Source organism: Bos indicus, chromosome 24 (assembly GCF_029378745.1).
Source record: "Bos indicus isolate NIAB-ARS_2022 breed Sahiwal x Tharparkar chromosome 24, NIAB-ARS_B.indTharparkar_mat_pri_1.0, whole genome shotgun sequence".
Classification (NCBI taxonomy): Eukaryota; Metazoa; Chordata; class Mammalia; order Artiodactyla; family Bovidae; genus Bos; species Bos indicus.
The window spans coordinates 60,418,302-60,444,329 of NC_091783.1; the positions used below are offsets into that span (position 1 = coordinate 60,418,302).

Consider the following 26,028-nt stretch of genomic DNA (forward strand, 5'->3'; position numbering starts at 1 on the left):
ATACTTTTGGAACAACAGTCACTCAGATGCTCAATCCACACCCATCTTCCTACTTTATCATTAATAACGTCATGTAAAATTGAAACAAAAGTTCTGCTTTTGATTTATTTCTCTCAGGCCTATTATTTGTCTAAAATAGCACATACTTTTTCAAAAAGAGAAATTAAGTTGAATTGATAGAATTGGATCTTCATAAAACCACACTGATTACTACTCAGTACCTTGGGTCTTTTTGGCTTTCAAGTAATCAATCAATTGACTTTCAGTCTCTTAATTTAAATGCTTCAAAGATAACTTGAAATATATAATTTTTAGGATATTCTTTATTCTGTGTATGAGCTTGATCTATGTCTTCAGTGTGTCTGCCATCTTCCAGCATTCAATAAACAATTGTTTCCAGTCCACTCCCCTCTTAGGCCACAAAGCAGAAAACTTTTGTATTTTATCAAACCTAAGGTGCCATGAATTCTCATCTTTGTTTTAGATATCACATAAAAAAAAAAAAAAAAAAAAAAAACTCTGCTAGTTTTAATGGTGCAGTGCCTTCTTATTCCTCGGTCTGTAGTCACCGGAGAAGCTCTTGCAAACAGAGATGTATTTGCTTCACTAATACCAGTGCTGTTGCTTCCATGTCATTTTTCCTACACAACAAATTTTGTTTCAATGTTGAATCATAATGCAATCTTTTTAAAGACATTTTAGAAGGCAGCAAAATTCAACACATGTATTACCAACACGCACAGAACTCAAATGAAGGACAGCATTGATGACTTTGACCAGGTTTAGCCAGCTGAGACACTGACCACTACATCCCGCCTCCTACATCCCGCCTCCTACATCCTACAATCCTACAGGGTGCCATCAATTGCAGAAGCAACTCTATATCCAAAATGTCAAAATATGAATAAGTTTATATTGTTCAATCACTGAAATATACCAATAAAACATCTGTATATATCGCTACTCAACTAGTACACGTTAATACATTGACAAACTTTTGCACTACACAATATAACAACATTTGGGGGTTTTAGGCCCTCCCTAGGCACTGGGGACAGAGAAGGCAATGGTACCCCACTCCAGTACTCTTGCCTGGAGAACCCCATGGATGGAGGAGCCTGGTGGGCTGCAGTCCATGGGGTCGCACAGAGTCGGACACGACTGATGCGACTTAGCAGCAGCAGCAGGCACTGGGGAATAAAAATCTGACTAAATCATAGTCTTTGCCCTAGTATCATGAAGGCAACTAACACAGAAAGAAAGTAAGACAAAGTGCTGTGGCAGAAGAGGGAATGATTAATTCCGCTGAGGGGACTGCATTACTATTTTCTGACATAATTTTCATTACTCAACTTTCAAGGATACAATGACTTCATTTTTATGTGCTCCGACTCTAGGAAATTTCCTGAATTTAACTAGGGGTCTCAGACATTTCTACTCTTTTATTTATTATTTAAATATGTAAAAACAAGTACAAAAACTTTTCAAGAGAGAAATGTCAAACTCATTTATCAATTATGGGCAATTTAAAGTTTAAGGTATTAAGGCAACATTTTCTTTAAATCTTAAGCAATAAAATTACTTAAGGGATACAATAACATTAAATAATATAAAAATGACTAAGTAACTTATTTGGGCTTCCCTTGTGGCATAGCTGGTAAAGAATCTGCCTGCAATGGGGGAGACCTGGGTTCAATCCTTAGGATGGGAAGATCCCCTGGAGAAGGGAAAAGCTACCCACTCCAGTATTCTGGCCTGGAGAATTCCACGGACTGTATAGTCCATGGGGTCACAAAGAGTTGGACAGGATTGAGCAACTTTCACTTCACTTCACTTCAAGTAAGCTATTTAAAAAGAAATTTTAACAATAATTAAAAACTCACTGTAGTCTTTCAACAGACAGTACTAGAAAAATTGGACATGTGTAACCAAAAAAAAATAAAAGAGAACCTTGATTCATACCTATAAAAATAAATGTAGGTGATCTACCTGAATATAAAAAACTAAAACTAAAAAATTTCTAGAAGAAAATATAGGAGAAAACTTTGTGACCCTGGTTAGGTGATTTCTTAGATATGACACCAAAACCCCAATCTACAAAATAAAAAGTGATAAATGAGATTTTATCAAAATTAAGAGTTTCTTCTCATCACTGATAAAAGAGTGAAAAAACAAATCACAGATTGAGAAAAAATATTTGCAAATCCCTGTCTGATAAAGGACTGTAATATAAAATACACAAAGAACTCTTCAGGAAGACATAAAGGTGCTCAGCATCATTAGGCATTAGGGGAATGCAAATCAAAACCACCGTGAGATACCGCCGCACACCCACTAGGATGCTAACATCAGAAAAACTGACAAAACCAAATGGCTGACAAAACCAAATGGCGACAAGGACGTGGAGCAACTAGAACTCTGATACATTCCTGGCGGGAATGCAAAATGGTACAGCCACTTTGAAAATTGGTTTGGAAGTTTCTTATAAAGTTAGAAATATACTTGCCATATACTCCTACAATCCCACTCAAAGGTATTTACCCAAGTGAAGTGAAAACCTGTGCTTCCACAAAAACCTGTCTACAAATGTTTATAGTGGCTTCATGCATAGCTGTCAGAAATTGGAAACAACATCCTCCACTGGAGGATGGATAAATTGTGGTACATCCATATAACGGATCTTCCCAACCCAGGGATCAGACCCAGGTCTCTTATGTCTCCTACATTGGTAGGTGGGTTCTTTACCACTGGCTCCCCCTGGGAAACCCATATAATGGAATACTACTTGACAATAAAAGGGACAAACTCCACATTCACAAAGACACGGATGCATCTCAAATGCATATGTTAAGTGAAAGAAACCAGACTCAAAAGACTACATACTGAATGACTGCATATATATGACAATCTTGTAATGGGGACACAAAATAGATCAGTAGGTGCCAGGGGTGGGATTTGACCACAAAGAAGCATTGGTCAGGAGGTAACAGGGTGATGGAACTGTTCTGTATCTTAATTATCATAGGAAACACATACATGACTGTATACATTTCTCAAAACTTTCAAAACGTTACACTAAAAAATATGAATTTTAAGGTATATAAATTACACCTTAATTTTTATGAAATTCTTGCCAAATTAGAAAAATGACTTAAAATTACAGGAACAACGTATTTTGCCTAGCTCAAACCTAACATAAACAATCAGTGTCCACTTTGGGTTATTTCTACATAGGGACACAATTCTGAAAGAATTCAATGTATTAATAAATTACCAGGAAATACAGATGTTTAGACTTAAAAGAGTAGCATAAATAAATTGGTAAATCTATTCCGTCAGATTTACTGAAACCTGAGTGGCAGACTTTCCTGTTTATGAAAACCCTGTCTTTTGACGAGGAGTTCTGGAGCCAAGGAGGCTGGTAGGAATGGCTCCTTGGTTCAGATGAGAATGGTGGACTCTAAGAAACAAAGAGTACAACCTATGGTGCTAAGTAAATATGGAGCAAGTGGTGAATCAACAAGAGCAACAAAATAAACAAACATCTTGGTTAGAATTTGAAAATAATAAATTTAGTTAAAGCAATTTCTCCTGTTTGTTTCTCAAAAGCAAACTAGTTGCTTAAATAGGCACTTGCCTCTTTCTAACATGAAATGTGCTGACATGCAGCATATTTTATGGAAAAAAAAAAGGCTAAGTCACCACTTAAGCTGACATGTGACTTTTAAGCTTTAAGAACTGCTTTCCTATCCTCTGCAATTATTGTATAGAAATGAGTTTCCCTGATTCTTAAAACTATTAATGATATTTTGAAGTGTTGCTTAAAACTTTTATACATTTTTGTCAGTTTAATAAAAGAAAACATAAATGGATTATTCTTAAAGAGATAGCATTCAAGTCTACTTTCTGCCTTGAAGTGCTGTATTTAACATAAAATATTCTGAAGGGAGACAGAGAGATTCAAAAAAGGAAGCGCCAAAAAGGTTATATGTCATGACATGGGATTTTATTAGACAAAGTTAAACTTTTGTGGATGAGCCCTGAATGAGGACTCTAAAAGTCCTACACAGCCTTTCCACCCTGACTCGGACAACCACATCAGCTCTGACCAGTCTTCTAGCTCTCTGAATCTGTTTCTTTAAGTGTAAAATGAGGCACTGGATCAGGTTTTTAAGAGACTGTCTATGATAAACTAAACACACAAATATTGATCTGACACAACGCACTAAGAACCTTCATGAGGTGTTTACTGATAGTCCTTAGAAAAGATCACTATTGTCTCTGTACTTAAGATTTTTTTTTTTAAGGGAAAAAACAAAAAAGCCTAGGCCTCAGTTGCTTGGATATACTGAAACAGAACTCAAACTCACTTTTAATTATCATGACACCTTTTCAAATGAACAAGCCTTTCGAACGATGACCATGCAGATTACACAGTAGACAGGTCAAAGTCAGCCTTGCCCAGAGTGCAGTGGCTTTCTTCATCAGCAGGCTGGTTTGCTTTACTATCTCTGAAGCATCTACCATCCTCTTTGCTTTCTTTACCCAAATTGTTCAAACTGCAAGAACCATGGAACAAAAGAACAATTTCACTTATTTTTCCTCTTGCCTCTTTCCCACCATTTTAATGCATTTGGGAAACGACCCGCCAGCCATGAGTATCATCCATCCTTTAGAACCTTGACATATATGCTCCTAACTAAGCAGTCTTCCTGTCCTTACTTTTCAGCCCCTGAGTTTTGAAAGAAAGAAAAGCTACACCTTAAAAGTGGAGGGCGCCAACCCTCACCTCGAGATGCGGTTTCTGAACCTGGGCCCATTTCAAGACACGACCACGGTGCACATCAGTGTGGAGGACGTGGACGAGCCCCCCGTGTTCGACCCTGGCTCTTATTTTGTGGAGGTACCTGAAGATGTGGCGATTGGGACAACCATACACACCATCTCTGCCAAGGACCCGGACGTGACCAACAACTCAATCAGGTTTTTCCACACATTTCACCTTTGCCTTATATCCGAGAATCTGCCCTTGAATCTAATTTTCTAGCACTTTTTCTTTTTGCTTCTTCCATCTCTGGAGACTTTTTCTCTAAATGCCTTTTTTTTTTCTTTTCATATTATTTAGAAGTGAAGTATCATTATGACTACAACTCCCTGTGAACTGGTTCAGCAACACACATACACACACTCCTCAGTGCTCAGTCGTGGCCTTATTGACATTTAGGGGTAGATAATTTTTTGTTGAGTAGGGAATCATATACATTTTACAATGTTTAGCAGCGTCTCTGGCCTCTACCTGCTAAAAAAAACCCATAGCATCCCCTGAGTTGTAATAATCTATAAAGTCTGACTCTTTGCACATCCCATAGACTGTAGCCCGCCAGGCTCCTCTGTCCATGGGATTCTCCAGGCAAGTATACTGGAGTGGACTGCCATTCCCTTAGGCTCCAGGGAATCTTCCCAACTTCGGGATCAAAGCTACATCTCCTGTGTCTCCTGTACTGCAAGCGGATTCTTTACCCACTGAGCCATCAGGGAGGCCCCCAAAAAAGACCCCAGATGTTGCCAAACAGACACATGGATATCAAAGCATTAAAAATTGTTGAATCTTAGTGGTGAATATAACAGCAATCACTGTACACTCAGTTTTCTGAACCTTTGACATTTTTTAAAAAATGGAAAAAATAACATACATAAACACATATTTCCATATACTATAGAAAGAACAGACATAGGAAACTCCCACTGTTGTCTACAGCTTTGATGCCTCGTAGACTGACTGTCTATGGTAAGCCTACAGATCAGCCTCTCTCAAGTATGTTTTGAACATCAAGATTCCAACCTAGGTGCTTCCCCATCAAGAGCAGGCGGACAGCTGCTCTTATAGCCATGGCCACTTCCCATCGACCCTGGAACCAAAGAGCAAACAGCTGGTGGACAGGTTGACACGTCAACCTTCCAGAGCAACTGCCAAGCCTCTGAAGCTTGACACAAAAGATCAGGGTTCCAAGGCTGTTTGAGGCCATCTGTCACTTTAATTGTCGAAAGCCACACAAATGGATCTCAGGCGTTGGCACAGAGTGCACAGTTTAAACACACCTCAGTTTGTCAGAGGCCTTTCTGTCAGCTGCTACTTCCCTCACCAGGTGCCATTTTGAAGGAAAATAAAGACGGTTCTCTCCTGAGATTAACCTTAGTGGGGGAAATCTGCTTCCTCTAACCAAGTAGCAAACGTTTTACATTTTCAGGCATTAAAATGGCTAAAATTATCTTGTTTCAATTCTGATACTTGATTTTTAGTAGGCAACGAATCTTTATAAGTTATGACAATTTTATACAAGTGACAGTTCAATCTTAAGCTTTTTAAGTGTATAAGATGGGAAGAAAGTAGTTAAGTCATCAGTTCAGTTCAGTTCAGACGCTCAGTCGTGTCCGGCTCTTTGCAACCCCATGAATCGCAGCACACCAGGCCTTCCTGTCCATCACCAACTCCCAGATTTCACTCAGACTCACGTCCATTTAGTCAGTGATGCCATCCAGCCATCTCAACCTCTGTCGTCCCCTTCTCCTCCTGCCCCCAATCCCTCCCAGCATGAGTTTTCTCCAATGAGTCAACTCTTTGCATGAGGTGGCCAAAGTACTGGAGTTTCAGCTTCAGCATCATTCCCTCCAAAGAAATTGTTCCCCAAAAAACAACATAAGTAAATGAAACCAATTCTACTATAAATTTATATTTGTAATACAAACATTACTTTTATATCAAAAGCCAAGAATACCTATCTATCTTCTGATTGATCTACTCATATCAGAGAACTGTGGGGAAAACTTTAGAGAATAAAACTTTATGGAGGGAAAATGTGTGAAATAAAACAACAACAGTTGAAAAACTCAGATCCTATTTCTGAAAGAGTCAATGAGAATATTCAGTGAATAATTCCACATCTTTTTTCTAGATTCTGACTCTATAGACTCCTGAGTGGTAAGCACTGGAAATTTGATTTTGTCAGGAGTCACTCTACTAAATGACAAGCAAGAGACAGAAAGCAGTCAGGAATGAAGGAAATTCACACACACACACACACACACACACACACACACACACACACACCCCTAGCATGAACATGCATTATCCAGGACTAAGGTCGTTATCTCAACACATATCTAGGAAGCAAAGAGAAATACCAGCAGGCCTAGATCCACTGCAGGCATGGAGCAAAGGGAGGTACACAGTATGAGGGAATCCCGTCTGGCTAACAGAAGATGCTGCTTCAGGTGATAAGCTGTTGAAAAGGCGGGACAGCTGGGATCGGGATAATCTGCAGTGGGCGCCCGTCTAGTCCAATAGAGCCTGGTCAGGAGGAATCCAGGAGTGAACAGGCGGGAGGCCCGGAGCAGGGACCAGGGGGCTTATTCTAGGGCAAGGCTCTAGGGCTTTATTTTTTTTGAGCCACACCATGTGGCCTGCAGGAGTCTTAGCTTCCCCGACCAGGGATCAAACCTGTGCTTTCTGTGTGGGAGTGTTAACACTGGATCACCAAGTAAGTCCTGACTTTAGGCCTCGAGAGAGAGACTGGCACGAGCGAGGCAACAGCCACAGGTCTGCTGAAGACTAACATCCCAGGACAGAGGTAAAACAGAATTCCACTTATCAGAACTGGAGATAATCATCTCTCTGCATTTTAGTTGGAAAGAAGGATCAGAATGCACACAGCCAGATAGTCTCTGGCTCTGTACTGTCCCACAGGAACAAAGTATGGTCCCTGGGCCCAAGCAGAACACTGGGGATCCTGGATTCTCAGAAAGAAGGCACCTGAAGTCAGATCTCTGGCTGTCACTTAATAAACCCATCTGCAAATTACTTTCCTGTTATCTTTCCTCAAATTGCTCATTTTCTCCTTTTTTCCTATAAAAGTTATTTTCTTTTAAAATACTTTGAATGTGTTATATGCTGCTTGGCTATCAAATTTATCTTCTGCATTTTAATTACCAAAAATGAGGTTCATATTCCTAAGAATAAAATACATATTAAATCATCCAAAAACTAACACATCACCCAGGTTAAAAATGCTATGGATAAAAAGGTCACTGACTTTTTAAAAAGATTATCAGGACTTTTTAAAAATTTATTTTTAATTGAAGGATAATTGCTTTACAGAATTTTGTTGGTTTCTGCCAAACTTCAACATTAATCAGCCATAGGCATACATATGACATTATCAGGCCTTTTATAATCTCATTTCTAGAAAGTTTATGGTGTGTTCAGGCATATAAGCTTGTTATCATTTACTAATAAAACCCAAAATCAAGTCTCCAGATTTAGTTATATATACGTGAAAGATATGTCTGGATCACCTGAATTTTTAATAAATGCTTGAGGAATCTCTAGCAAGCAGGAACCATTCAGCAACTGAAACAGGCTCTGCCGGTATGGAAACAGCCGGCCCTCTGTGCTTTCCTGGAGTGTGTATGTGGATTTTGGGATCCTGTCCATGAAACTCTACTTTCAAATCGCTCCTAAATCCAGAGAATGTCCTCAGCCAAGTAAACGAGCGGGGAGCTCGTTCGCCCAAGGCAGTGTTGTGTGGATATGACACGCCTGTTAGGCCCACAGCAGGTGAGAGTATTCTAGCTGGAGAAAGGAAAGCCACCTGCATAATTCACCAGTGTCTCCCGATTTCCTCATTTTCCATCTGTATCTACACCTTTAAATTGTTCTCCTGGCTCCTGAAAATTGGCCCAGTGTCCCGCTCAGAGTAAAGAATGCTCTCACTGCCTCAGGCCCACTCGGCCTGCGCAGCCTCTCGGGGCAGCGCACTGAGGCTCAGCGCAGCATCGGCAGGCGGTCCGCCAGGCGTCCTGTCAGTTGGTTGGTTCCATCCCTCCGTCTCCCCCGCCTCTGTGACACTCGCTGCGGCATCCTCGCAGGCTCCCTCCCGCCTCGCTGGTCCGCCAGCCAGCCGCTGGGCGAGCTGCCATCAGGGCTCCGGCTCTGTGGGCTGAATGGCTGGCTTTTCTCATGTTGGGGGCGGCTGAAAGAAAAGACTGTCAGGAGCCAACCATTGCTTTTTTTTTTTTCTAAGATAAATTCAAATCTTCAAAGAGCCAGGAGACTTTAAATCACTAATTACACCCAGAAAAAGAAAAAAAAAAAAAAGCTCCAATTAATTTTAAATGAACTTGGTAGGCATGTTTATTCTTTATTAAATAGTCAATTGTTGGCCATCATGGCTCCATCTATCTTCAAAAAGAGGGAAGGCTTTGTTTCCCTAAGCCATCCTCCAGCTTTCATACGCCTAGGTTTGATTCTCAGCCGTGCAACCCTGGACAAACGTCTTAATCTTTCCATGCTTCGGCTTCTCACTTGTGAAACAGGGATAATAATACCTACCTCACAAGGTTTTTGAGGAGATTACATGAGACAATATATGTAAGATGCTGAGAGCAGGGCCAGGCTACAGTAACAGGGTCAGAGGCAAAGAAAAGCATCATGTATTTAAATTTCCCAACACTTGGAGAGTTTCAACTGAAATGATTCCAACTTCTCCAGCCTTTAGTGGTCACCTTACCTTTTAATTCCCAGTTCTCTGAACAGTCATCCTGAGTCTCAGCAGGAAAAAATGCACACTTGAAACAAAATGCTTTACCAAATAATATACACAGTCATGTGCATGCTAAGTCACTTCAGTCGTGTCCAGCTATTTGCGACCCCATGGACTATACCACGCCAGGCTCCTCTGTCCATGGGATTCTCCAGGCAAGAATACTGGAGTGGGTTGCCATGCCCTCCTCCAGGGATCTTCCCAACCCAGGGGTCAACTCATGTCTCTTACGTCTCCTGCACTGGCAGGCAGATTCTTCACGAGTGCCACCTGGGAAGCCCCATATATACAGGGATAAACTATATGTATGTATTTATATATACTGAAACAAACATTTTACCATCAATATTTACCCTTACTGTAAGTAACAGTGTGGCATACCTATATCCATTTTTCTTTCTGCTGCTGCTGCTGCTAAGTCGCTTGTGCGACCCCATGGACAGCAGCCCACCAGGCTCCCCCGTCCCTGGGATTCTCCAGGCAAGAACACTGGAGTGGGCTGCCATTTCCTTCTCCAATGCATGAAAGTGAAAAGTGAAAGTGAAGTCACTCAGTCGTGTCCGACTCCCAGCGACCCCATGGACTGCAGCCCACCAGGCTCCTCTGTCCATGGGATTTTCCAGGCAAGACTACTGGAGTGGGGTGCCATTGCCTTCTCTGATTTTCTTTCTACAGTAATCATAACCCAACATATTGATTTCAGTTTGAAAAACAAGGCACTAAACAAATTGCTTACCGCCATCAAAAAGGTAGTATTTCCCAGTTTCAACAACTTTAAGATACAGATTGCAATTTTTGGCAACTTTTTTTGGGGGCTGTGCACTTGGCTTGTGATTGAACTCAGAGCCTGCAGTCCTTAACCAACCACTGGACTGCCAGGGAATTCTGCTGACAACTTTTTTAAAATTAATTTTTATTGGATTATAGTTGATCCACAATGTTATATTACTTTCTGCAGTACAGCAAACTGAATCAGTTATACATATACTCAGTCTCCTAGATTCTGTTCTCATATGGGCCATTGCGGAATACTGAGCAGAGTTCCCTGTGCTAAACGCAGGTCCTTATCAGTTACCTATTTTAAATGTAGCAATGTGCACATGTCAACCTCAGCCTCCCAATTTATCCCTCCCCACCTTCCCCCTTGGTAACCACAGTTTGTTTTCTACATTTGTGACTATCTCTGTTTTGTAAATAGGTTCGTTTGCACCCGCTGGCAACTTCAAATGGAATTTTGAACGCAATATATTACAATAGCTTATATATATATTTGTGTGTTGTGTAGTGTTAAGCCGCTCAGTCGTGTCCGACTCTTTGTGGCCCCATGGACTACAGCCCACCAAGCTCCTCTGTCCATGGAATTCTCCAAGCAAGAATATTGGAGTGGGTTGCCATTCCCTTCTCCAGTGTTTATATATAATTTACAGTCTATAATATATGTAATGGTTTATATATAAACATGTATATTTCAGATCTTACTACTACCTGAAAATTACTAGCTGTGTGACTGTGAAAGTGACAAGTCCTCTCAGTCTTTGTTTTCTTTTCTCTTGGTTGGTATATTTACATATACATATGTTTATATTTATGTATAAATTTACATATACACATGTTTATATTTATATATAAATTTATATATACATGTATTTATATTATATATAAATTTATATATACATGTATTTATATTTATATATAAATGTATATATACATGTATCCTAGAGATGCTGTAGAATTAAAAAGCAGCTATAAAATGCCTGGTATTCAACAGATGGCAGCAATCATAACTACTGCCCATTACCAAGGACTACATAAGATTCTCAAGAATGGTTCTCAATCATGGCTACACACCAAAATCCCTTAGAAGGCTTTTAAACATAGATGCCTAAGCTTCCCTCCACACCTAGTGAATCTCCCGAGATGGGCACCAGGTAAGACAACTTAGGTAAGAAAACACAAAGGGTCAGGTATCCAACTCAGATTCAACAGGAATTACGGATCTTACCCAGTGTCAAGGTGAATAAGGACTCAAAGGATATAAACAGCAGCAAAACATGAGCTAAGCACGCTTTCCTCAGGCTTCCCTGGTGTCTCAGTGGTAAACAATCTGCTTGCAAGGATAGAATCGGGTTCTATCCCTGGGTCAGGAAGATGCCCTGGAGGAGGAAACGGCAACCCACTCCAGTATTCTTGCCTGGGAAATCCCATGGACAGAGGAGCCTGGTGGGCTCTAGTCCATGGGGTCGCAAAACCTCAGACACAACTGTCACTAACACTTTCAATTTTTCTCTTCCCTTAGCGAGGTCTGGAACCATTAGGTGTAGGCACCTGCAAATACCCTTCTATTTTCTGTACAAGGTGCGTGTTGGTCAGGTGCGTGTTGGTCCACACGGAATATGAAAGGTGTGAGCAGTGAATGAAGGGCATTGCCTGAAAGCTGCTTTAGTTATGTAACATCTGCTTTTTATACTCCATTAACTACACTACTCACATGACATTTTCAAGCAAGCTGTGCCCCATAAATTTCAGGCTATTTACAATAAACAACCTAGACAGACCCCGGTCCATCTTGCTAAAACATTCCCTAGATAAGGACACCCATCTAGCAAATAACATAACTGTGTCTGTCAACAAGTCACTAGTAGGTTTACAAAGGACCTGATTCAAAACTTTCCTTCTCAACAGGTGATACCACTTACAGGAGCCGGAACCGCACAACTCGACCTTTCCCGGTTCCGATTCAGCATTTCTGGGCTTATTTGAATCAAAGTCGTTTTGAACAAAGACGTGCAGGGGTCGATAGTCAGAGTGTCCCTAAAGTCTTAGAACAGTTTTAAGCTTTAAAAAAGCTGAGACTGATCTTTAGAAAGCATAAAACTGCCCTAAGGCTTTGACACTCCACTTTATTTCACTTTCTGAATGAGGAAATTGAAGCAGTAACAATTCTTTGTTGTGTTGTGTTTGGGGATTTGTTTTTAGGGTGCAGGCAGTGGTTTTGGACATGATAAAACAGGAATGCAGTCTTCCAAGGGCCTATAATCCAGAACTAGTCCTGTTTCACATAGTATGCACTCAGTTCTCTCATGTAATATGCTATAAGTATGAATAAATATGCTTATCCAATAAGACAATGCATTTAATCCCCATTTCTACAGATATTCCATTGACAGAAGCAGTGATCCTGGAAGATTCTTCTATGTGGACATTACAACAGGTGCCCTAATGACTGCAAGACCTCTTGACCGCGAAGAGTTTTCTTGGCATAATATCACTGTCCTTGCTATGGAAATGAGTAAGTAAAACAATACACTGGTCTCCATATAGTGACAAAACATAAGCATTGTAGAAGGCGGAAGTTTCCAGAGCCTGCTGGAACAAAAATTGTATTCTTTATGGAAAAAAATGCAAATCCTGGTTTATGCAATTGAATGAATGTATTTAGTTCAAATACTTATTGAGGATCTCTATATACCTAGTCCTGTGCTAGGGATAAAAACAAAAGTATCATGCAAAAGCAGCACAAAAAACAGCATCCTTAAACTGAAGAGCTACTTCTGTATGAAGAAAAGGGACAATTCTTGAGACATCTAAGAGGCTTTCAATCTTTAATAAGATTAGGAATGCAAATAGTATATTATTACTATATGAAAGGAGACATTTATAACATATCACGCTTATCATGCACACACACATACATACACATGCAATAAGAATTTGAAACATCTTACAACAGATTAACATAAACCTGAAATAAAGTTGAAGATTAATAAACTAAATTAACATTATAATCTCAATACAAATTATATACTACTACATTCCATTTTTTTCTTTCACAACACCCATGGATTTGGGTGGACTCCGGGAGTTGGTGATGGACAGGGAGGCCTGGCGTGCTGCGGTTCATGGGGTCGCAAAGAGTCGGACACGACTAAGCAACTAAACTGAAGTTATGAGAAATATTAAGGGAAATGGTAAATCCAAACATATTGGCAGAAGTATGTACAGTCATTCATGAGGGAAATTTGGTAAGAAATCTTTTGTATTCAGATTCTCCAATACATTCATCCTCTTTTTCTCAAGAATTCTACTCCTAATAATTATCTTATGGAAATAGTCATAATATTAACAAAGATTTATGTACCAAAATGTCCACTGCATTGTTATTTTAAGAGGGGAAATACCTAAATGTCTAATAACAGGAGTTTGACTAAATAATGGTACAGTCATACAGTAAAATGAGAATATCCTGTTTACATTAATACCAATTAATGTACCAATTAATTAATTTCAAAGTACATTTCAATGACTTTCAGGGAAAATCTTTCCCTAAAATATTAAAGTTCTAAATCAAATTTTTTTATTTTTCTTAATTTCAGTGTGCGTGTGTGAGAGAGAGAGAGAATTTGGACACATGTAACATTATACATAATATATAATGGATATCTCTGGTGGTAGGACTATGGATCACATTTATTCTTATTTTTCTGAAATTTTTATCACTGCCTATATAAACAAGTACCAGCACAAGTTACAATGGAAAAATTTAAACATGTCAGCACTCTTGCTAAACAAGCAATATAAATATTTAGGGGAAAAACAATGTATAAATATTCTTGAGGGAAAAAAAAATGAACCAAAAGAACAGGGCATTTCAATAAAATTATTTACTAAGCATACTTTTCTATGTCTTATAATTTCTATTTTGTCTTCCTGGAATGGTGGCCAAAACAGAAAAGGACAGGAGGGTCAGCAGTGGGGTTGGGAAATTACCTTTGTGCGGCAGTGTCAAGCAGAAGACAGACCAAAAGGGTATTTTCCCCCATGAACGACTGTGAGTAGCTTCAGTCTCAGCCAAAAATGTGGATTTGGTGTGTGTGTGATCCTGTAACATCTCCTGAGTCCAAAAGCGGAAATAAATGTACGGTGTTACCTGTAATCCCACGAATAACTTAAAACCTTCTGAAAGCGTAATTCAAAGAACTGATTACAGGTTTCCCCACCATCTGAAAGTACAGGGCTCCTATGAAACCTTCTGTAGCCCAAACGGTGTAAAGTGAAGAAGCAATTACGTTAGGACACACCTTGCTAGCAGACGCACAGAAAAGGCACAGACGCTCACGCAATTCAAGGGCGTGGCAGCCTGGCGCTGAGGCGCCGGGCGCTGCTTCCCGGGGAGAGAGCTCGTTGCTGCCAGTCTCACCGCTGCAGCCTGCCCTCAACTCCAGAACCTGAAGTCTACGCCAAGCGAGAAGCTCAGAACCTCTTTTTAAGGTTCATTTGTGACGTCTGCTAACCCGGAGTCTCACCCCGCCCCTCTCCTCCTGACGTCACACACGCGGTCCTGCCCACACTCATGTTCCAGCCACACTCTAAACAGGCAACCCCTGCAACCTGGCGCTGAGTTCCATGGTCTTTATGCATCCCTTCAAAGACCAGAATGAGGAGACAAATACCTGCTCCAACAAAGAGCTGCTTTCCTGCGTCTCTGAACCCTCCTCACCTTTGGTTTTTGTCTGTGTTGTGTGTGCTTCCTGTAGACAATCCGTCCCAGGTTGGAAGTGTTCCTGTCACAATCAAAGTCTTAGATGTCAACGACAATGCTCCGGAGTTCCCCAGATTCTATGAAGCTTTTGTCTGTGAGAACGCCAAGGCAGGGCAGGTAAGCAGCCTGAGCACTGTGGTTAACCTCCCAACACGTGGAAACGAGTTACAGATAACCAGATTGCCCATCAAAGAAATTTAGACTCCAGACGCTAACAGTTTGTACAAGAGTCCCCGACTTCCGTTTATCATGTTGCAACCGCTTATTTGCTAAGACAACTATTCGGAACCTCGGTTACATTTTATGATCGAAACAAGGCTGTGAAGCAAGGTAGTTACCGACCTTATAACTGAACCGCACAGAACCAATTGTAGGAACATGTGCCTTGGGTCCTGGAAATGAGGGACCGTGAGGATCAAGGGAAAAAAAAAAGAGTCTTTTTCTCCACTTAGCACTAATCCTTGAAAACATCTGCAGAAAGGAAGGTTCATGTTTTGTATCTTCCTACCTCCCTTTCTTCTGACGGCAAGCATCCTCCTGAGGGGCCATCTGCCCTAGTCCTCCCTGCTCCCCCTCCCTCAGCTGAAACGCCCGTGTTCTCAGTACCCTCATGTCACATCGCGTTCTGAAAGGAAAGGCATCTTAAGGAACAAATGTCTACTTACTTGAAACAGCTTTAGCCCCATCATCTTCATATACATTTGCCTATTTTTTTTAAAGTCTGCTTAAAACCTAAGTGAATGTTTTTTACTAAATCCCAGTGGTGCAACTGAAAAACATCTGAACAGTGCCTGGAATGGCCGTGTGATTAACGCGTGTTAGGCTGGTGCCCACAACATACCCAACCTGCCACACCTCAGATCACGTGCCCGCTCTCCTCTTCTGTCCTACTTTTGTAAGACTCTGTCCTCTCTACCTTTGTCCCAGCAGATTCCCTAACAATCCTCTCTTACTTCCCCGGAGCTTATCTTGTGACCCTGAGGATTCTGGTCCAGGGCCTGGGTGCAGATGGCAAGTACTCGTGGTTTGTTAACGCAGGCTTTTTGACTGTCAAGCAGTTTCTGCTTCCATCGCTCTCTCCTGCAACATCTCACTGCACAGACTGTCCATACAACCAGAAACCACACGAGCTTCCTGAACTCAGCAAAGATTACCTCAATGCATCTTTACCACTCTTTCCACCCAAAGAAAAGTGACTCCCATGTCCCGGGTGGGGGAGTGGGGAAATGTGTCCTGTAGTCATTCTCATCTGTTACCGCATCCATTCGTTCTGAAACCCAGTGCAGTGGTCTATAGCATGCCTACACTTTTTTCAACAAGTCTAGGATAAATCTACTTCCATATCTACTGCACTTCTAGTCTACAGAAACTTGAATTATGATGCAGCTAATAAAAGTTACAATTAACACTTTCCAGCATAAGGAATGACCCATGTTACTGTGTGTGTAAAGAAAGCAGGCACAGAGGCTACAGGCGCAGGCCTGAAGGCATACCAAGCTGTACCTGCATGTGAACAGAAACCGGGAGGCAGGAGAGAAAACAGCAACAGCCACCATCAGAAACACAACACAAAAACTTTTGTTTTATACAGGATTATTACTATGACAAACATACTTAATATTCAGTATGACGATAAGCCATTTTTACTCTGTAACAGAGAGTAACAGGAACACAGTGCATGGAACCCCCTCAGGCCCCCAGTGAAGCATGTCCACCCTGCTGGGATGAATGGCAGGACAGCAGCACGCGGCCGCCACTCCCGCCTCTGCAGCACAGGACGCCTCTCCGCGTCTGCGTCTCCATGCCCGTCTTCCACCGTCTCTCCATGCCCGTCTTCCACCGTCTCTCACACAGCCCTTTGAGGCACATGAACTTTAACATGCAACTTCAGGTTCAGGTTGAGAGCCACAGGTCTATCGCAGTCTGTCATACTCGTTATCTTTAGCCCAAGAGAGGTAAATCCAACCCTTTGACTTTGGCTCTGGGACGTGTTTTGAAGATTTTCAAAAGCACACAGCTCAGTTAGGTACGTCTGGCTTATGAAGACTCAGGCCTCCTTGTGTGAGATTTCTCGGACACTGTCATCAGCTCTGCATCTGCCGAGTGGAACGTGTGCTTTCCTCGGTGAAGCAAGCCCAGAGGGAAACCTGAGGACGTCTGAGGTGCAGGCTGAGGGTGGCATGAGGCCTGCCGAGCAGACTCTGGAATGGCGAGTGAGGCCAGGGATGGACTCTGACCTGCCAGGAGAGGGGAGGCCTGGGAGAGGGGAGGCCTGGGAGAGCGGAGGCCTGGGAGAGCAGGCCCAGGAGAGGGGAGGCCATGGAGAGAGGAGACCTGGGAAAGGGGAGGCCAGGCAGAGCAGGCCCGGGAGAGGGGAGGCCCAGGTGCTCCAAAGCCGTGTCTTCACTCACATTCCTGAGAACCCTGTAACCAACCAGTCAGATGCCCCAGGTCTCTACCATATGTATATACGACTTCACAGGTCAGATGCTCTGAAACGACTATTTGCCAAGTCACACATACTCACCTGTTTATAAAATTCATGCAGAAATGTGTCTTCACATGTCTGACAAGACGGAGATTACAGGATCTGTCTGGGAGGGGATAGGGCACTGGGTGACCCTTGAGTGGGAGCAGCAGGGACCTCAGGCTGGGCGGCCTGGGCCACAGTCCTCTTCAGGGCTCTCCTGATCCCTCTCCAGTACTCAATTCCATCCTCCCTACCTTTAGACTGACAGGCCCAGTGCCAGTTTGGGTTCAGCAGGGGGCATGAGCTGAGCTGGAGTTCTGGTCTAGGATGTTTAGTAATGAGTCAGGAATGCCCTTGGGACCAACTCCTGTGCAAGGCAAGAGCTTCTGCAGGGCTGGACAAGAGACGTCCGCAAGTGGTGCAGACCACAGACAGCCGTGATGACGCCACTGACGCCGAGAACTAGGGCTTTCCTGAGTCGAGATGGGATGGCCAGGCCTTTATACCATTCTATCAATCACTGGACACGGACTGTTCTGGAAGATGTGGAGACTGTGGGGAGGTGGGTCTCACCAACTGAGGCCATCCCCAGAGAGACTGGCAGGTGAGGGCATCAAGTCCTCCCCTGAAGGGGGTCTGGGCAACACTGTTTACAGTGAGCCTCTTGCTGGAAGCTTCCCCTTGGGTTACTCACTCTTTGGGACGCTGTGAGGGTACATTTATAGATGAAGAGAGACTAAGCAAGCCCACCTCAGCCCCCTGCTGACCTCTCATGTTCCATCTTCTATATTGCTAACAGCCAGCTTCTGACAGCAGGAGTGCGCGTCTGGAGCCAGGCCCGAGAGGGGTGGGCGGTCTGTGCTGCTGGCTGGTGGGAGCGCGAACACGCGGGGGGAGACCTCCCCTCAGCACCGCATCTCCACCCCGCCTGCGGCCCGCGTCTCAGCCGTGTGCTTCACACTGCTTTCTTACCGACTTTTCCATCCTGTCATCAAGCCTGTCACAGCAACCCAGTACTTTGAAGAGCAGGTGGGAAAGGCACAATTTTGGCCAGAGAGCTCAAGAAGCCGCCTCCCCACCTCCTGCTCTCCTCGGCCCCAAGCTCTGCTTCCGGTTCCTGTCTGTTCTGTAACCTTACTCTGGGGGGCCTTGTGCTCTACACTCTAGCTCCCCTTCCTGCCAAAAGTGACTGCTCTGTGACCCATTCTCTCACATTTGTTTTCCATTAACTTGAAATAATCAATGAAATGTCTGCTTACTGCCCACTAGGTACTGGTCATTTTTAAATAGAGGCCTCTCAAAGCTTTCCTGGTGGCTCAGATGGTAAAGAATCCACCTGCCAATGCAGGAGACCCAGGTTCAATCCCTGAGTTGGTAAGATCTCCTGAGAAGGGAACGGCTACCACTCTAGCATTCTAGCCTGGAGAATTCCATGGACAGAGGAGCCTGGCAAGTTATACAGTCCATGGGGTTGCAAAGAATCAGACATGACTGAGCAACCAACACTTTCACTTTCACTCTCAAAGACAGCAATCTGACCGTGAACTAGGAACCCAAAGGTGAGGCTAAGAAGGTGAGGTGCGAGGACAGAACACCAGGAAACAAGCAGGACCCTGTGGCACCCCTGAGGCCTTTCATTCAGCCTTCTGCTCTGACTGCCTAAGACGGGCCAGAGGAGGAGTGAGAATAGTGTTATTCCGACATCTAACGTCCATTTAGGTGACATCTACCCTGGGCCCGCTGACACGTGTGCGTGCTCAGTAGCTCAGTCGTGTCTGACTCTGCAACTCCACGGACTGTAGCCTGCTGGGCTCCTCCGTCCATGGGATTTCCCAGGCAGGAATACCGGAGTGGGTTGCTGTTTCTTTCTCCAGGGGATCTTCCTGACCCAGGGATCAAAACCTGCCTCTCCTGAGTCATCCCTGTTGGCAGGAGGATCGTTTACCACTGAGCCACCTGGGAAGCCCCAACAATAAACCAAACTTGAGTCTGGGCTGTGAGATGGCACAGAGCCTGCGAGGGGAGCTTCAGGATGTCCTCATTAGGTAACACAACCTGGGGTCTCATCTTCCCTGGAAGCTTTTGACTGACTCACCTGGTTTCATGTCCCTCCCTCAGCTGATCCAGACCGTGAGCGCCGTGGACCAAGACGACCCACGCAATGGCCAGCACTTCTACTATAGCCTGGCTCCTGAGGCTGCCAACAACCCCAATTTCACCGTAAGGGACAACCAAGGTAATCCGCTGGCTGCTGATGCGTCTCCACAGCGTGGGGGGGACACCGTGGGTTGCTATACCATGCACACTGTCGGAGGTCACTGGCTCCTTAATGTTAATAGCATGGAAGGCACGAATGCTCATCTGTATGATCCATTTAAAGTTTTGTTTCAGAACATCAAAGACAAAAAACGTCCTCTGCTAATTCTGAAACTTTTACGCAGTTAGTTCACACATATTTGTGCTCTGGCTCTGGGCCAGGCACGATGGAGGCTCACAGGCTAAGGGCCTCCTTCATCCCCACAGAGCAGCCCTGTTTGTGCGCTCTTTACCCATGAGAAGGATTTGAGTGAGGAGACAGAAGCAGCCTAGACAGAAAAACCTGAGGGGGCGCTTCTGAGCAAGGATCAAAGGGGGAGACAGAGAAAAGCTCCCGGAACAAAAGGGAGACGGACACTGAGGGACGGAACAAAGGGCAGGTGCAGAAGCAGAGTGAGCAGCTCTGGCACCGAAACCCCTTGATTACTTTGGAGTGATTCAGAAAGAACAGTCAGGTGGGGTTCCCGACTGCACAAAGTGCTTCCCACTACAGCTCTGCTGGACTAGCATTCTACACCCCTCTGCTCCAAAAAGCATTCAGATCAGCTACGGAGTTGACAGACCAAGCACACTCTTCACTGGGCACAGATGGGAAAAGGAGCGGCTTTTGTACTCTGGCCAGAGGATTTTCAGGGAAAGGTCAGAGCAAGTGAAAAAATAACTTAAATCTGTGGAGTGAAGCCCTTCTGTTGCTAGGACTGCTACCAACTAGTCTGACCTTGGGGAGGAAGGGCATCACTTCTCTGGGCTGCGTGGCTCATTTTTATTCCAATCTAAGTGAAGTGAAGTCGCTCAGTCGTGTCCAACTCTTTGCGACCCCATGGACTGTAGCCTATCAGGCTCCTCTGCCCATGGGATTTTCCAGGCAAGAGTGCTGGAGTGGATTGCCATTTCCTTCTCCAGGGGATCTTCCCGACCCAGGAATCAAACCTGGGTCTCCCACATTGCAGGCAGACGCTTTACCGTCTGCGCCACCAGGGAAGCCTTTAGATTCCAATCTAAAGTGCTGTCAATTCTAACAATCTAAACACAGGGTAACAAAAGACCATGATTTAGGCACACCTAGTCTTGGCCTCAACGGTCAAAGTATTAATTCCATCCCACACGACATTCTGCTATTAAAACCTGAGGATATCAAACCTGTTTTATTCTAAATGGAAAGCACTTCTCCAAGTCATCCTTTTAAACTTCTACATAAAAAAAATGATCAAAACATTGTGATAATTCTGAAAGCAACAGTAGTATAAATTACAGCAACAGAAATGCTATAATTAAATATCCAGATATTTTTGCTGGGTCAAATTGTGAATTATTCATTTATCTACTTCTTTTGTGTTAGTTGCTCAGTTGTGTCCGACTCTCTGTGACCCCAGGAGCCCACCAGGCTCCTCTGTCATGGGATTTCCCAGGCAAGAATACTGGAGTGGGTTGCCAGCTCCTTCTCCAGAAGAATCTTCCTGACCCAGGGATCGAACCCGTCTCCTACAATGCAGCAGACTCTTTACCATCTGAGCCACTAGAGAAACTTATTTCCTTTGGAAACCCTTAAAAGGTCATTAGCCCCTTCAGAGTAGGATTTATAGTAGAAACCCTGGGCGGGAAAACAACACGTGATGCTGCTCCTTCATTTTTCTAAGTGTCGCTGCTCCCTCGCTGATATCTGTAAGATCAGCTCACAGACAATAGACCGCAACTGCAAAATGCTGCACTTTTCTTCACTATGACTTTGGACACCAACTCATGGAGTCAATACCATAAAAAGATGGGCCACTGGAACATGGTGACTATAAAAACAAGGGAGTCATCTCTTGGAAGGTTTTCCAAAATGGAAATCTGCATTTTCAGCAGAGAGAATGAACTCTTAATCTCCTCATGACAATTTATCCCTCGAGTATCCTTTACTGAGGCTCATTACAAAATTGACAGATATCTGATATGGTGGATGTACTGTCAAGCCCTCCAACTCCCGTGCCTGAAACACTATTTTCACTTATGAACACAACACTACACTATCTCAAGTAAAGTCTTTCTTACTTTTTTAAATTCCCAAAGCATTGTGAAAAGGATTGAGTGTATACTTTATATTTTACTTACATTTTCCCATACTTTGCTTTATTTGCTCTTCACAATAATCCTATAAGGTCTTAAGGAAGTTACTAACACCTCTGATTGGCATGTCTCATTTGATAGATGAGGGAAGAAAGTAAACAGCCCAAGATCAGAGTGAGTAAACATTAAGATTAGGACTGGCAGTTGGGACCTCCTGTTTTAGACACACACACACACACACACACACACACACACACACACAGAGTTTTGCGTTACTGTGGAAACAAATAATATTTCCAAATGGGTTATTCAAGTTCCAATTATAACATTCAACAAAAAATCTGCTACTATATGCCAGCCCCTTTCTAGGACCAGTCTCAGCAATGTGATACTGATCTTTTTTTCTTTAATCTTAAATAATTCTGATATCAACAAATATATGATGCATGGGAGGCATGATGTAATACTGATAAGAAATTCGGCTCTTCTCCAGCTTTCTAAAAATAAAATTAAAACTGTGAAGCAAAATTAATAGTTCTTAGCTATTAAATTTACAAAACAGAGAAGATCAGGTAGATTGCATGGCAGGTGGAAATACAAATATAATCTTCAGGCTGGCAACCAACTGCTATCTTTCTCCACTGAGAAGGAAATGAAAGAAAGGCGGCCTGTAAAAAGCAGATAGATATTTCAATTAGCTGAATAATTTTCAACACTGTTACAAAACTAAGTGGTTACATAACTCAATGGAAGGAGTATGTATTTGGAGTCAGAGACCAAAGTTCAAGTCGCAGCTCTGTTAGTAAACCAGTGACTTGGACCCCATTACATGATCTCTCCAGCCCTTAACTCTCAGTGTGACAGGGTGAGATCACCATTATTTCCCCAAGTGGTGCTAAAGAGGAAACGAGCTGCTGCATGCGAAGTCTAAATACCGTGAATATAAGCACTCAAGAATCAACTACTCTCATGAAAACACGGCGGGAGGAACAGGTGGAAAATTAAGGAAGAATGTGTTAGAATAGGCTGGCTAGGCTGTGGAAACAAAAGGCACCAAAGTCTCAGTGGCTTAACTCAACTAAAGTTAACTTCTTGCTCACACAAGCCGACTGCGGGTCTGGCGATGCAGGACAGCTGTCCGTGTGCAGGCGGCCCAGGCTGCGTGGCTCTGCATCTAGCGTGCTCTCACACACTACACCGAGGCAAGAGACGGCCAGAATCACACCGGCTGGTACACACTGCTGCCCGGAAGGGACGCGGAACACCTTGCTCATTCCCATCGTCAAAAGCGAATCATATACAAATATCCAAAGTCAAGAGCGTAGAAAAGTATATCCTTTATTATGTAAGAAATACTGATACTGATACTAGTAACGTTTCCTTTGATTAGGCTCTCAGAATTTTTTGTGAAGTTCTAGACTCCTCCCTGTAAAATGTGAAATGCATCCAGAGAACCTTCTATATTGCTGATGTTGGCTTTGAGAGTCACTGCTTATATGTCCTTCCACATCTCAAACTTTTCCTCTGCTGAAAAAAGACACCAGCTTTGCAAAAACCCACTCAAGAAAACTTGAGAACACAGATTAAAAAATAAAAGATCCTAAAACATTACATTGCTGCTGCTGCTAAGTCGCTTCAGTCGTGTCTGACTCTGTGCGACCCCAGAGACGGCAGCCCATCAAGCTCCCCCGTCCCTGGGATTCTCTAGGCAAGAACACTGGAGTGGGTTGCCATTTCCTTCTCCAATGCATGAAAGTGAAAAGTGAAAGTGAAAGGCGCTCAGTCGTGTCCGACTCTTAGCAACCCCATAGACTGCAGCCTTCCAGGCTCCTCTGTCCATGGGATTTTCCAGGCAAGAGTACTGCAGTGGGGTGCCATTGCCTCCTCTGAAAACATTACATTAAGCAAATGTAAATATGCACACACATACCAGCTTTGTAAAAACATACCAAACAAGCTGGCTAATCCTCTTTAAAACTGGGGGGGAAACCAGTATTGAATTTTCACCAAATTCATATGAATTGCTTAAACTCAGACCACCAAGTAGTGGGAAATAACAGGGTGTGTCATATGATTAGGGGATTTCAAATAAGCTTCTGCTAAACGATCACATTCATCAGAAAGCACAGGAACTGGTGACTGCATTTCAAAGGCATAAAAGAAAATAGCCAAAGACAGGAATTCCAGCCGTAGTGGCAAAAAGCAGCAGTCTGCCAGAGCCACGCGGGCTCCTCCGCAGTCTCTTCCTGGAGGCACAAAGGCAGCAGCGGGGGCCCTGCAAAGCCGCTGAGTGAGAACAAAAGGGCGCCACAAGTCACCGGTGACTGTTCACGTCTGTCGAGCTTTCCCAGGGACATCTCAGTTAGATCTGGAGCCTGACAGTTCGCCCTGGGCACTTTATGTCACAAAGGCGAAGACAAGCTCTCAAAAAGGGTTTCTCTCCTAGGCCTCAGGGTTTTGCCTAGAAGCAAGCAAAAATCTTAGTTTCTGAACCCAACTGCTGATCCTGACAAATGTGAGCGGCCGCAGCGGACCCCCTCCAGGGAATGCTGTCCCTTCTCCTGCCTTCCCCACCGAGTTCCTGCCCCTTGCTTTCCCCAATCCCTGAAATTAACTCTCTCCATGGTTCTTCCTTTCCACTGCCTTCCCTTTTTCCGTTTTCCCTTTCCAATCCGGAATCCTTGTCTGCTCCAGATAACACCGCCCGGATTCTGACCAGGAGGTCAGGCTTCCGGCAGCAGGAGCAGAGTGTCTTCTACCTGCCCATCCTGATCTCGGACGGCGGGCAGCCAGTGCTCAGCAGCACAGGCACGCTGACCATCCAGGTGTGCGGCTGTGACGACGAGGGCCACGTGCTGTCCTGCAGCCCCGAGGCCTACATGCTCCCGGTGAGCCTCAGCCGTGGCGCGCTCATCGCCATCCTGGCCTGCGTCTTCGTCCTCCTAGGTGAGTGAGCGGCTCCTCCCCATGCTGGGGGGACCTGCACGTGCTGCCCTAGACAGCATCCGATCAGCGTCCTAACTCAGCCAGCCAGGACTGGTTTTCCACACCGGGCTGATTGCAAGGGTGGAGGAGCAAGGCTGGGTAAAAGGAAAGAGAGGGAAGACTGTCCCTTCCTTCAAGGCCAGATCAAAGCACACATTTTTATCAAGCACTTATTAGAGCCAGGCTGCCATGCTAGATGCTGGGATCAGTAAGGCAGAAATGTCCCAGCCTTCACAGAGCTTACTTCGAAACAAAGCAAGTCATTCTGACATCATAGAACCTACGTGGTAAGTTTTGGACAGGAAGTGATGATCACCTCTCCTAACGCCCTCCTCTCAGATATGGAACAGCTATTACAAATCACAGACAGGCAATGACAGGCCCAAGCCAAATCTCAGGGGCAGAGCCAGGAAAGGCAGGCAGGCCCCACACTGCACATCCTTGCACCTGAGCAGTGCAACCCTTCTCCCGAACGTTCACCCCCAGCTCCCGGAGGTGGTGAGTGTTACAGAGAAGGAGGGAGGGACCTGGAGTCCTGAGAGCAGAGGAGACAGGGCTGGGTGTCATTTTAAGTGGGCAGGCAGGGAAGCCCTCAGTGGTAAGAGAACCTTCGAGCAGAGAGCTGAATGAAGCGACAGACTGAACCACACGGACAGCTGGGCGTCCAGGTAAGCTGCTTGGGGGCCTCAGCACGTGACCCAGGTACGGGCCTCCTGCCAGGGCCGGTGCGCCTCTGCTGGTGAAGCAGAGAGACGTGATGATGGGCCAGTGGGCGGGCACAGCTGGGACGGGTCTTCCTCATCTAGAGTCTCACTGCCTGCAAGGCGGCCACCCAGCGCCCTTGTACCTAAGGCCACCCGTGCTGCCATTCTCAACATGCACACTCAAAAGCAGACAGTAAAACGCCTAAGCCAACTCCTGAAACCAAGAAAATATCTGCACTCAGATCCCACCTCTTCTAATTCATAGCATACATATTGTGCTTAGAGAAAAGCAGCCTTAGTAAGCACTATTATTATTCAATTCGGAAGAAATCCTAGAATTCTATAAGGGAAAAGAGGAAAGCACTG

General features: G+C 44.0%; 1 protein-coding gene and 1 long non-coding RNA gene across 2 annotated transcripts in view; one reads left to right on the top strand and one right to left on the bottom strand.

The window, feature by feature from the left end:
- CDH20 (cadherin 20) overlaps positions 1 to 26,028 on the top strand; it is a 213,330-nt gene that overhangs the window by 181,766 nt on the left and 5,536 nt on the right. Inside the window, exons 7-11 of the mRNA XM_070779131.1 lie at positions 4,730 to 4,983; positions 12,752 to 12,888; positions 15,134 to 15,255; positions 19,727 to 19,844; positions 24,668 to 24,919. Of these exons, the coding sequence (XP_070635232.1) occupies positions 4,730 to 4,983; positions 12,752 to 12,888; positions 15,134 to 15,255; positions 19,727 to 19,844; positions 24,668 to 24,919 (883 nt within the window). The remainder of the gene's footprint in view (positions 1 to 4,729; positions 4,984 to 12,751; positions 12,889 to 15,133; positions 15,256 to 19,726; positions 19,845 to 24,667; positions 24,920 to 26,028) is intronic.
- LOC139179505 (uncharacterized) overlaps positions 1 to 26,028 on the bottom strand; it is a 195,775-nt gene that overhangs the window by 165,325 nt on the left and 4,422 nt on the right. The gene's annotated exons all lie outside the window — the stretch shown is intronic.